This window comes from Gadus chalcogrammus, chromosome 14 (genome assembly GCF_026213295.1).
Source record: "Gadus chalcogrammus isolate NIFS_2021 chromosome 14, NIFS_Gcha_1.0, whole genome shotgun sequence".
Classification (NCBI taxonomy): domain Eukaryota; kingdom Metazoa; phylum Chordata; class Actinopteri; order Gadiformes; family Gadidae; genus Gadus; species Gadus chalcogrammus.
Window position 1 is genome coordinate 18,150,237 of NC_079425.1, and position 15,780 is coordinate 18,166,016.

General features: G+C 41.0%; 2 protein-coding genes across 2 annotated transcripts; both read right to left on the reverse strand.

Annotated features, from left to right (window-relative positions):
* Positions 1–38: 38 nt before the first annotated feature.
* On the reverse strand, positions 39–9,294 carry LOC130403083 (isocitrate dehydrogenase [NADP], mitochondrial-like). The gene is made up of 11 exons (XM_056607234.1): positions 9,162–9,294; positions 8,673–8,764; positions 7,787–7,952; positions 6,819–6,979; positions 5,905–6,048; positions 5,412–5,548; positions 4,973–5,124; positions 3,743–3,855; positions 3,112–3,209; positions 2,862–2,954; positions 39–2,431 (listed from the first exon to the last, which is right to left on the reverse strand). Exons 1-11 carry the CDS (start codon positions 9,292–9,294, stop codon positions 2,347–2,349), a joined length of 1,374 nt encoding a protein of 457 aa, XP_056463209.1. The 3' UTR covers positions 39–2,346.
* Positions 9,295–10,479: 1,185 nt separating this feature from the next.
* On the reverse strand, positions 10,480–12,604 carry tmed3 (transmembrane p24 trafficking protein 3). The gene is made up of 3 exons (XM_056607235.1): positions 12,358–12,604; positions 11,701–11,946; positions 10,480–10,709 (listed from the first exon to the last, which is right to left on the reverse strand). Exons 1-3 carry the CDS (start codon positions 12,499–12,501, stop codon positions 10,482–10,484), a joined length of 618 nt encoding a protein of 205 aa, XP_056463210.1. The 5' UTR covers positions 12,502–12,604; the 3' UTR covers positions 10,480–10,481.
* Between the last annotated feature and the right edge of the window lie 3,176 nt (positions 12,605–15,780).

The window sequence follows — 15,780 nt, forward strand, 5'->3', positions numbered from 1 at the left end:
TAGATGGTTGTCAATTCGAATTAAGAATCGCAGAGAAAAAAGGTATTTTGAGCGGAGAATCAGCTGTAGGTTTATTGTTACTTGTAGTTTCATTTCAATTCAGTGCTGCCTTCACGTCACTTTCACTTGAATCAATTCGGTATTTTCTTTTGCCAACGAACAGGGCAGGAACAAACATGATTGGGGGGGGTTTATATAGGCATACATTGGTGTGAGGATGTAACCTCGTCCCCGGCGTTCTCATCTCCGTGGTGATGTCGTCTACACAAAGTAGTGTAGACTGGTTTTTGGACGGTTCCTGCCACCTGTTTATTGAACTGATTGAATTGAAAGCCAATAGATGGCGCTGGTGCTGTGGTTCATAGTTATTGTTTTGGGGGAAGTGGGCGCCCCCCTGACCTGCCATGCAGGTCAGCCTTGGTATGCACACTAAAGACCAACGCTGAGACGCTCTGCTGGTTCATTTTCATTATGGAATGAGAAATATCAAACTGAGGCCTCATGGACAACCATGGTTTATGTAATAAAGGTTCTCTAGTTTAAATGACGAGGGCTTGTGTTTCTTTTTTGGCAAACTAACACTGCGGGCTGCATGAGGCAACATCATACATCCAACACAAACATTATCAACACTCAAAGCATTTGATGGGAGCAAATGTTTACAAATACACAGCTTTCATTGGGTGATTTACTATTATACTATTTAATGTTTTAGTTATACTCAAAGCTAGGCTAGGAAATTGTCTGCATCTTCATCCATATTTGGATTAGTGTCAAAAATCATCCAAGACGTTAACAATAAAGACTAGTCAATATCCGTATTGATCTTCAATATTGACTATGAACTTCTGCTTCATTAATTTGAGCATGGCTCTTATTTTGTCATGTTTAATGGTCTCTGCATGAGTCTTAGATCAGACAGCTGGATCGCTGACTGTAACCACGTCCTGTTTGGACGAACAGGACGTGGTACCACATCGAGCCAAATATGAAAACAAGGAACAAGCATATAAATCTGTAAGGGGTTATGGTCAGCTTGTTAAGGTAATTAAATAATAAGCACTGTAGAAAATAATTTAGTCCCCAATCAGTTTGTTTAACCCAATCTTTTGCCAGCTGTGTTGTGGGTCTAATTTGGCTGAGCCATGTTTTATGATTATACCTCACTCTGAAAACCCCAGAAGTAAAAGAGTTTGTGGTCTCGGCTGTAAACAGATCACCTTTTAAACATCAATAGACAGCCAATTAATGTGGGCCAACCATGTGTTCCATGACTTCAACTACTATGGCCTGGGTTTGATGGATTTAGGGTATCCTAGATGGAAATAACTCTCAATGTTATTTTTTTCTTATTGTATTGATTTAAATGGTCAATAGATTCCACAACACATCAATTTGCCAGCAGTAAGGAGATTTCAGAACAAAGTGACATAAAGTTAATTACAGAATGTAGTTTAACAATGCTTGCTTCCAAAAAATTAGAGCCTGGGACCCTAACTAACACGGGCGTTTCAACATCATCGATGACCATGATGTGATAACAAACCATTTCCATTACTAACAAAGTCTCTCGGACGCGCTCTGCTGGCAAGTTGGATAACTTTTTCCCTGTAATTATTTGAAATGAGGGTGTGTTTTTTCGTTAAAAAAAGGAAACGATATGTTATGCACATTAATGTTTTCATTGGGCTTATCACGAAAAAAAAATATTGGTAGAATATAGAATACAGGTAGTTTAAATTACAGACACTAAGATTGACGGTACCATTATAAAAACACAATCTGTCATCGTTATAACAAATTAGGATCGTAAAAATGACCTTTACTTATTTTTTCAGACTGGTCTATGTGGAAAAGCAGTCCAATGTGTAGCAATACGTTATACACAGATGCAAAGGGGCAGTGTAATACAAAGGCAATTGGGTATGGCAGGTAGGGCAATTGGAGAGGAGGGGCACAGATATCACATGACAATGTAAAAGTGCTAAAGCCCGCTGCACACCACAACTCAAGCGTAGAGCGGTAGCACTTGTCTTCCCACTGCCGGCCTACCCACGTGGACCTGCCATCTAGACCATTTCCATTGATCAGCTGATCCAGTCCGGATCAAAATACCCGCTCCACTCTGTAGTACACCTCCACTCCAAACAGGTGTGCTTGGGCTCACTGATTAAAATGGGTCGAAAAGGGATGCGCTCTCAGCTTGAGCTGTAGTGTGAAACAACCTTAACATAGCACTTGTAGTAGTGTTTTCCTTTTTGAAATTGGCGAGAAAGGGCCAACCCAAACGAGGGCCTTAAAAAGTTACAAAAGGAGTAGTCTGTCTGAGTTGGGCTCTTCGGTGCCTCACTTCCCCAGAGCCTTGTCCAGGTGGGTCCTGATGGCGTCCAGGAAGTCTGAGGTGGTCACGTAGTGTTGGTTCAACTTGCAGCTGGGAAGACACAGCGCTGGGATCATTACAGACCATAAATCTAACCCTATCCCACACTGAAATATAACCACTGAAACCCCAGGCCAATAAACTCCAAACAATAACCTGTAACCCTGAGCCAAAACCCTAACAGAATCAAGTCCCAAACCCTATTCCCCAACCTTCAAACTCCATATCGTAAACCAAAACAAACTACCTATATCTAACCATCCAGCCCAAACCCTTTCATGTGCTCCTAATGTCTTCATTAAAACATCACTTAAACATTAATATCACAACATGGAAGTATGCACCTTTCCAACAACGCATTTAGTTATACATATTTTTCATCTATCTCTATCGCTAGATATAGATTTAGATTACGCACATATATTACAAATACCCAGAGTGTACACTATATATGATCAGAAAAACACATGGTGAAACATACTTGGCCAAACCATGGATGCAACCGGCCAGGTCCTTGGTCATCACGCCTCTCTCCACAGTTTCCACACAGACCCTCTCCAGAGTCTGACAGAACCTACAGGTCAACAGACAGCTGGTCACCATGGGCAGCGGCACGGAGCCTCGCAGGGGGACAGGGCGCAGGGAGGGATGGTGAAGTGGATCCTGTCACGCAGCAGCTCTATAGCTACTACTATATAGCTATAGTAGTTAATATGTCAAGGGTGTATTACTTGATCAAATCTTGGTTTCCGTCCAGTTTGCCTCTGTGCTCCAGTCCTCGGGTCCAGGCGAATATGCTGGCGATGGGGTTGGTGCTCGTTGGTTTGCCCTCAATAACAAAGACAGAAATGTTTTATATATAATATAACTGTAGCCAATCACTTTATTGCTGGTTATTCTTATAGTAATGATACATTTGTAGACCACTCTCTGATCTTAACCATACTGTCAAAAAACCAGCATTCTACATATGACTCTACAGGGGTTTATGTTTTGTAGTCCACCATTTGTTTCACAACATTGAGCCTACACAATGACATGACTGCTATCCATCCAATGTTCTATCGAGAATACATTTGCCCTCTTTTAGTCATGATCCTCTAATACTTAAATAATAAAATATTCATAATGGATGGTAGAAACAAGTAATTCCATACTCTTAATGCAAACAGAATGAGTGTGATGATACACTCATATCGTGCGCATCTATTTATACCATGAGCGCACAAATTACTTGAATTTTACACAGAGCAACACTTTCTTCTGAACCTAGGGTTACGGTCAGGGCTAGAGGTTAGGTTAATAGTTAGGGTTTAGTTGATAGGTTTAGGGGTTAGGCTCAGGGTGTAGGCGTGGTCTTACCAGCTGATGTTCTCGGTAGTGTCTGGTCACGGTGCCGTGGGCTGCCTCGGCCTCGATGGTCTTCCCATCGGGACACACCAGCACCGACGACATCAGACCCAGAGAGCCGAAGCCTGAACACACACACACACACACACACACACACACACACACACACACACACACACACACACACACACACACACACACACACACACACACACACACACACACACACACACACACACACACACACACACACACACACACACAGTAAGTAGTTACTGTAGGTACAAGATGGGACTGCATTTCTTTTTGCCTTTTTTGATATTTTAAGAAAATATCTTGTAAATAGATGAACATTGCCCCCTAGTGGCGACCTGAATAAGCAATAGGTCATCAAGAAAGTTTGCATGAACACACAGAGAGTATAACCCAATTTTTTTGTATATATCCCTTTCAAATCAAAGTATTGAGCCATTTGGAATGCTTGCTTTGCACCCTTATTCTTTCCGTTGATAATTCATTGATATGGGAATTGGGTTTTTGGTTTCGGAACAGAAACAAACAACCTGTCTTTCTGCCGCATTCCAACCGTTCATTAGAAGACTGAAAGCAAGAACCAGCATCCAAGTTAATTGTCAAATGAAACCAACACGTGATTACAACACAACTGGCACCCCCAAATAATTAAGGTGTGGGGAAAGTATGAAGCAAATATATGTCAAGACTACATTGCGATGCATCTGCATCACAAGGGGAATACACAACATGATATGCCAGCGCTACCTGAGGAGTGCTGATTGAAAACCTTGTGAATCCTCAGCACATGTGCTGTCTGTCACACATCCAACATCTTGATGTGTGACAGACAGCCTCATGCAGCTTTGTGCCAAAAGCATTTACCTTGTTGATCTTATTGCACAATGGGATGCTACAACTACATTAGTTTTGCTTTTTTAGAACTTGATAAAAAAAGAAAAAAGTGAATTATAAAGAGAAAAATACGTACATGTTTGCAATGTAACTGTGCCTGTATGCCTGCGTTTCTGAACAACTTTTTGAAACTGTAACAATATCCTTTGTATAATTCCTTTGTTCATTTTAAACCTCAGATTGGCACCAGTTGTCACAAAACTGGTTTGAAATAATCTGTATGCAAATCGCAACAGACTCTAGAAATCCAATTGCCAGCTTTCCTGCTTGTATTACGATCTTAAGAGGACACAGGCACAGGAGCTGAACACCTACCCTGAGCTAAGATGTCCGACTGCACGTCTCCGTCGTAGTTCTTGCAGGCCCAGACGAAGCCCCCGGATGACTTCAGCATCTGGGCCACCATGTCGTCGATGAGCCGATGCTCGTACCAGATCTTCAGCCCGTCAAACTCTGTCTTGTAGTTACTGAGGAAGGGAGGGAGATTATACTCATAAAACCCTTCATTTTGACATTGTGATCCACAAAAGGCGACCACCTAGGATGTTGAATACAACCTCATGGAGCAATATTATGCAAACAAACACAAACAACAACCAAAAAGCTTGTTATTTCAACCAATGTTTTTGTGTATTTCTCACACATATGCACTACAACAAAAAGGAGGGTTAAGAACCATTTAATTTCTCAAGCCATGTCCGGAAACTGGATACTGGAACCAGAACAGGTTCCATTTCCTCAAACCATCTCTTACTTCTCGAAGACCACCTGGAAGATGTCTTTGAAGCGGCCGTCGTAGGCCTTCAGGATGGTGTTCTTGGTGCTCATGTAGAGGGGCCACTTCTTCTGGATGGCGTACTGGAAGCAGCTGTGAGCGAACCCAGTGATGGACTACACACACACACACACACACACAGTCAGAAAGACAAATAGAGACACTTTAAGAGCCAAACCCAGTGCGTCTTCAGGTGCTACGACTCGGCCGCATTCGAGGCGAAGCCTGTGCAGTCCCCAGAACAGGCACGCCAAATTCAATGGACAACATCAGGATATGGGCCTCGCGTCTTCTCTCTCATAAGACGTTATTAAATAAGTCCTCCCCAGCCCTCAGGAGGCAAAACAAATGATGATTGGAAAATATTCTGGGAAATTTCTGCTGTGAAAAAGTGTGTACAAAGTGCAGGTGGATAAAAGGTAACAGTAGGCTTTGGAGAATGATCCTGATTGAATAATCCGGTGCTGCTGACCTCGTCAGTGTTGTACATTCCCATTCCACAGCCTCCAGAGGGGAAGTCGTACACCTCCCACTCCTTCTCCTTCCCTCCATCCGCTGGGCTGAAAATCATCTTGAACTTGCCGGGCTTGTCAATGACGAAGTCCGTGGCCTTGTACTGGGACAAGAGGATCAAGAGAGTTCATCGGAATTGCATTTGATTGAATTTAAAGGAGACATATTATGGTGTTTTCCCAACAACTAAACATAGTATTTGATTTCCAGAAACATGTTTTTGAAGCTGTTTGCTGGAAATAGCTTTTAGGAAAAAAAATCTCGCCTACCGCTATTCCCCTGTTTCAGTCCCTTCAGAATGTGCTGTTTCTGGTGTCTGTAGCTTTAATGCAAATAAGCTGCTGACCATTGACCAATGAGCTGTCAGATTGAACCACAGTATGGAGGAGTAGGGATTGTTGCCGTTTGCGGACTCCTGGAGCTCTATATCGATATAATATATAATAATATAATAATAATATTATATATGGGTATTTATAATATCTGCAGGCCCGCAGAGAAAGGGATTGTACTCCCGGAGCTGAGAGTTCCCCCTGCCGCAGCTGCTCGTCTGCTGGTCCACAAAATCGTAGCTATGCTCTGATTGGAGGGGAGAGTGGGGAAGTGGGAGGTAATAATCAACTGTGCCCCCTTCCTATGTAGGAGGGGGCGCCGAAACTGACTCGCTCGTTTGCTAACTGTAGGCGGGGTACTTTCAGAAATGCATATCTCACTCAAAAGAATCATGTACAGACTTTTATCAAGGTTTGTATGCGTGTGGGAGCGCCATAGACTCAAAACAACACCCCAAATCCCAGGAAAAGTAATGTTTTCATAATATGTGCCCTTTAAACGTTTGTGTTCCCCTTTAAACTCGGGGGGTACATTTAATACCTGATCCCCAAACGCGTGTCTGCCAATGGTGATTGGTTGCGTCCAACCAGGAACCAGACGGGGGATGTTCTTGCAGATGATTGGCTCGCGGAACACAGTGCCGCCCAGGATGTTCCGGATGGTTCCGTTTGGGCTCTTCCACATCTTCTTCAGCTTGAACTCTGCGGAACATCCAGAAGGAAGACCTTCAGACCTGGCTTACGGACATTAGTCATGACATGTACATTGATACAATTAATATGAAAAATTGTAGGTAGTGCACAAGGGATATTATTCTTGCACATTATTTGTCTATCATTGGAATACTATTGGAATAATAACTACATAACCACAATAACAAATGATGACTCTCTAACTAATGCTAGCCTCATGCCATACTACACTACAAACCACGGTTACCATTCAGACATGGAATGTTGTATTTTTGAAGATAGAGAGAGGGAGACTTTAGTACACAATCAGTATGCATGTGTATGTGTGAGTCAGAAACATCAGTTATCATGGTAACCAGAACTATGGGTCCATAAGCAACGTTCTATAGCAGCAAGGCGTGTCTGGATGCCAAAGGGGGTAGGGTTGGGTGAAGGTGTGACCTGGTACGGTAAACATAACTCTGAACCCTACAGGTTTATAAGGACACCGGGTGACATATATATAGTCAAATCGGGTATAGTAAAATTAAGTCCATTTTATTTGTAAAGCTCTCAATCACAATAACAGCCTGAAAGGGCCTCATTTGATGACACCCCCCTATCCCCACAGGCCACTCCCTTAATTATCAAGGAAGAAACCTTGAAGGTAGGTAGAGTGAGGGATGGTTAGGAGTGCAATGGGTGCCCTAATGGACAGACATAATGGCAGCATAGCGGGCTCAAGAGTAGAAGTCTATTTCAATGATTGAGACGTGAGTAGTGTCTGTGGTGGTGCGGTGGTGCTGGCTAGGCAGCTAGCTGCGGCCTGGGTCTTACCCTCCACCCTGGCCTCGTCAGGGGTGATGGTCGCACATTTGATCGCCACGTTGTACTTCATGGTGGCCAGGGCAGAGTCCACGGTCACCTGGTCCCCGGTCTGGTCGCGGTAGGGCAGACCCAGGTCAAAGTACTTGAGCTCCACCTCCACATTTGATAGGATGAGCTGTGTTCAGGGGGCAGCAGCATGTTTAAAAAAAGGAGAGGGAGGATTCAGCACCACTTCAAGTAGTAGCACAATTATTGCACATACTGTGACCCACATTACAGTCCAAGAATTTATTAGCCTCTGTTCAGTGTTTATCCATTATGTAGTAGTGGGATTATATTGTTTAAATAGACGCATTTGCAATCTACAAAATACAAGATATGTATGCATTCAAATGATTGTTTAGTAAATTTAGTTATATGGCTTGTTATTATTTCAAAAATAATATTGCTTTGTCCATTCCATCATGTTTACCATTGTAATGTTTTCCAATTACGAAGGCTATTTGGTTATGTTTGCTAAATAAACACACTGATAGCATTACCAGCGTTGCAGACTTTCTTTCGACTGTTACCCTGCTTTTTGCACAAATGATTGTGTACAAAGGGTTATGTTTGCATATGAGTTGGTCCGGGAAAGGTCGTCATGACCATGTAGTGCGCTATACCTAAATTCAAAGGTTGGGAAGCACAACTCTAGTAAGTTCAGTGCTGATATGAATACCCTATCTTACTGTTAGCCTCTGTGACCCGCTTTGATTACATTCTGATTACAAAGTCCAGTCAGCTATACGGAGACAATTAAACCCTTTATTCACCCGGTAATAAAAATGTTCCAACGGACATACTAGTTCATAAAAATGCTGAACAAATGAACACCGATTATTAAGACGGTAACCTTCTCTTTGATGAACTCCCAGATGATGCGGGTCATTTCGTCTCCGTCCATCTCGACCACAGGGCTGTTCACCATGATACGCTTGGTGGCATCTACAACCACACACAAATACTTAATTGCTGTGGATTTTCCACAACATCTGTAATTTGTCATTTATGAGGAATTAGTGAAGGAACACCTCAGCTTGGTACTGTGGTGTGGTCGAACACCACTGCTACCAAACATTCAACAAGGCCAATTTTTACTATCTTGAATAATGCGAACGCAAGAGGTCAGTGGATCTACATATTTACCTACTTTACTGTAAGCAGTCCCTTCCAATTTCTTACACCATGAGAAACATGGCATTTATTTAGATTCAACACCTGTCTTAAGTAAAAATGTGTAGACTTTATTGTGGTTACATTGTTAACATAGAGATTGCATAACATCAAGCACCAGAATAAAACCACGCCGGCTACGTGTCTCCGTTCGTTAATGACGACTCACAGTTTCGGTTCTGCCGCCGGTTTTGATTGCTGGTCCCTGTAGACGCCAGCAGCACAGCAGGACTTCTGCTGCGCAGAGTATTCGTGGTCGCAGCTCTGGAGACGGAGGCCAGACATCTAATGTACCCTGCCATGTTGGACGGTTTCTGCAGACACCTTTACCTTCTGCAATGACGGTATGAATTAAAGCCGACAGAGAGAGCGCGGTAAATGAGTGATGACGCGTTGTAGGCCTACGTTCCGGACCGTGTCTACGCGGAAACTATCCGCGACCAATCACAATGATACGAGTATAAATGAAATTTCGACATCCAGGGAAGTTTGTTCTCCCTTGAAGGCAAGGAACTTGCAGCGCGCTGATGCACGCACCAACACCCACGCACACAAGCCGGCTGAGTGACGGAGGTTTTCTCCTACTTGCACCTATTTCTTATTCAATTAATAACTCAAGAAAACAGATTTATTTTTGTTAAATGGATCAACATTTCCCTGCTACTAAATGCCCTTATATTCGCATCTCACCATTGGCTAACACCTATTTTTTCTGGTAGGCTTACTAAGCCAACACTGAACAAAATTGACTTTCACAATCTAGCTACTCTGTGTAACATGTCAGAATATTAATGTTTTATAGTAAGCAACCCCAGAGAAGTCAGTCCAATGTAAGAAGCAACCATTTAAAATACATCAAACGGTACGGCACCCTGTTGGCAACAGCTTCAGTAAACCACCACATGTTTATTTGAAATAAACAAATAAGACATTAGCCTACAATTGAACTATCAAATCGCTTAAGGCACTGCATTATCTCTGAACAAAGGAAAATGTAGAAAAAAAACACGACGGAGAGGAGGGACAACTGCGAAGACCATAGTAGTAAGTACATAAATAAAATAATTAAAACAAACAAATGAGCAACACAACGCATCATATACCATTATCTGGAATTATCATATAAAGATCTCAACAAATATAAGTCCATTCATATGTAAAGAACGAGTTTTCTCAAGTACTTCCAGAAAATAAACCAAAACAATATTTATTTCTGCTGTGCTGGAAGACATCATTTTCCACACAACTGTAACTTCTATATATCAGCCATATAATATGCACTCTACTAAAATCAACTCACGGATGTGTTGAAAAAAGACTATCCTGTTTGGTTTCGGACCAGTATTGAGGACTGCACATTGAGGTCCTCAGTGAGGACCGCATTGAGGACTGCGTTGAGGACCTGAGCGAGAACCACATGGAGGACTACACTGCGGACCTCTGGGGCTAGACATACATGTGCATCATTTGAACCGCAATGTTATTTTCTCTAGGTGCCAATGCTTCCCTTCTTGTCGCTGAAGAAGCTTCGCAGCATGAGCACCTGGCCCAGGCTGACGGCGAACAGCAGCGCCGTTTCGCCCACCGACCAGTAGTTGACGCGCTCATGGATGTCCTCCGCCCGGATGCGGTCGTGCGCCTCCCGCAGGCGGTAGCGCGTCTGAGACTCCGACACCACCTTCAGGATCTCGTGGATGGAGAGGCAAGTGGACTCCAGCTGTGTGCATGGAGATTTTATCAAACACAAAAAGGTTTCACCGAGTGGATTGGAGGTGGGATATTGGATGGAAGCACATTTTTTGGTTTTAAAAATATATGGGTTATCTGTTTTTTAAATAATAACCAACGTCTTGCCTTTATTAATGGCCTTCTTTTGCCTCTGAAATGTCAGTGAAAATATGGAGGTATATAAAGGTAACAATCAATAATTGACAAGAATTAGAGTTACTAAGAGGGAAATTAAAAAATATAAAGAGATATTAACAGGTCAATGACAGGAAGCCTGACAGCAGGTGTGGGTAAACTAACTTCACACTAAGCTTTGTATCGGAAAAAATATAAAGGAACAAGGAAGTAAACATCTTATGGTGTGAAGGGAACATGAATCATCATATTCGCCACATAACTCAGATGCGAGTAAAATCTGATGGCCCAGTGAGTAATTTTTTTTCCCCCAACACATTCAGTACCTTCAATTGTTTGGAATCCAAGATATTCAAAATAAGAATAGTTGCATAGTCATAACAGTAACTGATCTTAAGTTAACTGCAAATATTAACAACACCAAAAGGTGTTTACATTATGTGATCACATAAAAAGTATGCCACTATCTCAAAGATATAAAGGGTATGGCGCCATCTGGTGGAGTTAATCTGTCACACCAGAGTTGATTTATAACCCTTTGGGACCTATGGAATGCTGTACTTTATCATGCATGAATAGGATTGGTAGTACGATGTCAACAATAGTTACAAGTACCAGGTACTCAACCCAATACTAAACTAAGTACTTGTTTTATATTGCACCAGTACTAACCGAAGATCGTTATTTATTGGCCCCAGCTGTTGCCCAAGTGGGTACTTCTTATTTGTTTTGAACCTGTAACAATGTACTTGTTGTATGTATTACCACCACTACTAACCAAAGTAAGCTTGTTATATGTATTGATGCAGTACTAATCAAAGTACTTAGTGTATGTATTTACTAACCTGAGTCAATGCTGTTGCACTGTTCATCACCGGGAGGAGAGGTCTCTCCTCACCGGTTCTGATGTCCAGGTACACTATTTTATGGGAGAATGTGGAGAACTCGTTGCTGAAGCAGACTTGGTAGGCGCCCCCCATGGCAGTGGTGTGAGAGAAGCTGTCATACTGCTTCTTTCGCTCATGATACAAGATGTTGTGCAGTGGATCTGTCACAAAGCAGTCCACGTCATAGTTCCCACCTGCAATCACCTGGAGACACATAAGAATGTGTGTGTGTGTGTTATATCAAATGACACAGTTTAGGTTATTCACAAGAAGGCCTAACGACGCCTAAAAAAACGATCATAAACAGTACTAATATGTTGTAGATGGATAAGTTATCCGTATTTATTTTCTCTCTTTTTACTATACTTTATAGCTCAGTGCCCTGTACTTGATGAAGTGACACCAGAGGTGTCAACATATGCTTATTTATTTTAAATAATAAGGTTTCAAGTTAGAGAGCCTCTGGTAAAAGCAGTGCGACGTTTTAGTAATTTCCTCATTCTACACGGGCTGTAACCTTAGGATATAAAGGATGTATGTCTCAAAATCGCTCAATAAAGACAGCATCAAACGAACGCAATTGTATGAAAAATATGTCGTTGAAATGCAACTTACTTGGAAGTCTATGTCAAACTTAACACCGTTCTCTATATCCTCGTAAAAACATTGTTTATCATTGTCAGGCAACTCAAAAGTAACCTCTGTGCTCCAAACAAGGATCACATTAAGGATGAAACAACAAACCCCAAAGTAATGCATGTTAAATGGTTCAAAAAGTCTACTCAGAGATCCAGCAGGATACTAATACATTAGTCTGCGTGACAGCTTAGAGAGAAACAGCATTACTACTGACGTGGCACAGGGACAACCACTTCCGGGGCACGCATTCAATACAATAATTGCTTGTGTCGTACTCCAAAAGCCACACTTGTCATCCTCAAAAAGCCACACTTATTCATATATAATATCAATTTTTCAATACAGTCAATAATATGAATCAATAAATGCAACAAAAAAAAGAAATTTAGTACCGTTTAATTGACAGTAAAGTTGTCCCGTTGCTATGCCAACGCCTGTAGTTCTTGTAGACGAAACCCCCGAATGACTATTTATTCATTTTGAAATATATATTTCGTTTTATTGACTTCCTTCTATGAAGACTTAAAGATTTAATCCATATCCTGCTTGGTGAATCTGTTCGAGAATTTATAGAATAAAAAACAACAACAACAAAAAAAGCATATGTAGGCCGGTAGAGACCATGGGACCTATGAGATTGAAAAAATATGAATGGGTTTCAATGGAGAGAAAGTAATTATTTTCTGGTCCTAGTCTTTATATGCCCTTGAATACACATATGTTGTTTGTTGATTTAAATTATAATTGTTCATGTCAAGAGTTTGACCGTTTATTGTGCAATTGTTCAGTTAAAGGCTGTAGAGAAAACACATTAAGAAAGACTACACGTCTCGTATGTGACGTCACGCTCCCTGCGACTGGCATGGACAAGACCGACAATCTCCCCATCGGCATAACTGAAACTTTCCCATAAAGACTGGGACCAGAAAATAATTACTTTCTCTCCATTGAAACCCATTCATATTTTTCGATCTTATAGGTCCCATGGGCTCTACCGGAAAGGGCGTGACTTCGCCACTCTATGACATCAACAACAACAAATATGACAAACTTGTTCATTTATAGTTATTTCACACATAGGTCTATTTTGAATTAGTTTACAAGTTTACAAATCTGTGATAGCAGTTTCTTGTTTTCTTTAAATGGATCGCTTCACCATCCAATCCAGCTCCTTTCATTAATTTTGTTCAAGTCCGGTCAAGTTATTTATAGGGAACTTAAAAACGACCAGGGTTGACCATGTTTTGTTTCACAGCTTTGTTCCCTAATTTCTAATATTATAAACATTGGGTAGCAAAACCATGATATTGAGAGCCAATAATAACTGTAGAAGCTAAACATTCCCCTTAACACAGCCCTCCCCCCCTCCAAACACACACATACACACAAACGCACACACACACACACACACACACACACACACACACACACACACACACACACACACACACACACACACACACACACACACACACACACATTTTTTTCTCTCAATGTGTTAAAGTTTGCATGGGGCAAGCTACAATGCCAAACTGGTTTGGTATGTATTTTAATAGGCCCTCTCTTGCAGATGCTAGCATTAAGTTACCGGTTAAAGACAACCTGGTTTCACAACAACCGCACTACTATAACTTTTAACAAGATATGGGAGATTAATCAAACTAGAAATAGCTGTCGTTGCATTTGGTGTGTATTTCTATTCCATGGCGGAGCTGTAACCTTCAAAACCTAGCACTAATAAACTTGTGTTTGGTATTATAATAATTTACCGCTAATGGGAACCGATTAGATTCCCAGATTCCCGAAAGCACAATTTTAGCAGTGCAGGCCTATGTTCATAATACATCCACGGTGTAGGATGTAGTGCACCTATTAAATAAGTAAAGCCAAACAAATAAGAAAACACAGAAGAGGAAATTTCTTTCAACCTGTTTTTATTCTTCAGGTAGGGCATGCTGAATAACCAAATCAACTGGATACACACACTATATTTATTTACTATGTCACAATTCTAACATTTTTTAGTGGATACCGAGCACCTGACGTTTTCTTGTTGTTAAACTTTCGTAAATGCTCTTATTGTGTCTAGGAACTAAATATTCTGGACATTTTCCAAAGTCTAACTTTGGAAAAAAAACACCCAACTGCCATCTCAATCTCTAAGTTAATTAGTTAAGCTATGTGTTAGGCCGTTTTGCGAAACCAGAGTAAACTAGATTAGTATTCAACTGGAAAAATCAGACCCTCCCCTCAGGCCTTTCTCCAAAGCTATTGTCCAAAACAGCTTTAGCTTTAGATCTGCCTATCCTTGTGGAAGTGTCCGGTCAGGCACAATGAGTGCACGGGTAGAGTGCTGGCAGGAGAACAGACAGGTGAGCCATCCCACCATTTAATGGGGGCCAACATAAATTGGATTGGACGGTCTTGGACAAAGCCCACAGTTACCACTTCTTTTTCTTTTATTGATTGATGTAGGGATAAAAAAAAGAATTGCATAGAATATGACAACAATGCTTCAATGATAACAAATTAATAGTAAAAAAAACAAGAAAAAACCAACTACATTTTTATTTAACAAAATCATTGCTTTAACATGCATTGTACAGAAACATCTGGTTCATTATTTTGGCAAAAGAGCATTTACAATGTAACAAAAAACTGTATAAAGCGTCATCGCATGGTTGAGACCTCAATTAGACCTTATCACAACCAGTTCGTCAGAACTCATGGAAATGTGTAACATTTGAAACAATTATCAAGGTGGGATTGTTTTCCTACATAGGCCGAAGTCATTATAATTTATGTCTGTTGTGTTCTCATCCCATTTTGGATTTGAAGATTGCTGTTTTTTTTTGTTTGTGAAATATGAGAAGCATTATTTTGGCAACCTTAAGGGTAGAAAAATGCTAATATGCATGGAGGGTAACATGCAGCTTTTGGTCCACACAAAAATGTTACTTTTTGAGTTCACCATTACACCATACTGCACGCAAACTATTTGTTTGATATGCTTATATCCTGTTCCAACAGGATATTAAAGGGTCTTCTCATGTGCTGTATATTGAAAACATGCTTCACCATGACATTTTTGTCTTTCAACAGGGAGATAATAAAGTATGAACTAAAAGGTAAACATGTTTAAATGAGAAAGAGATACAAACCTCTGCAGAAGAGGTGATTCACTTGTTTCACCTTGTATTCATAATTTTTTAACACTCACCCACATTATATGACGTGACATGACGGGACGAGACCCGGATGCATCAAACTCAAGTGAATCTCCATTTGGAACAGGATTCAAAAGGTTCAAAGGATATGCAATAAAACAACATTTGATAGTGTTGCTAGGTTAACAATGCATCTTGCACCCTACAACGGAGTAACAATATATTATATAGA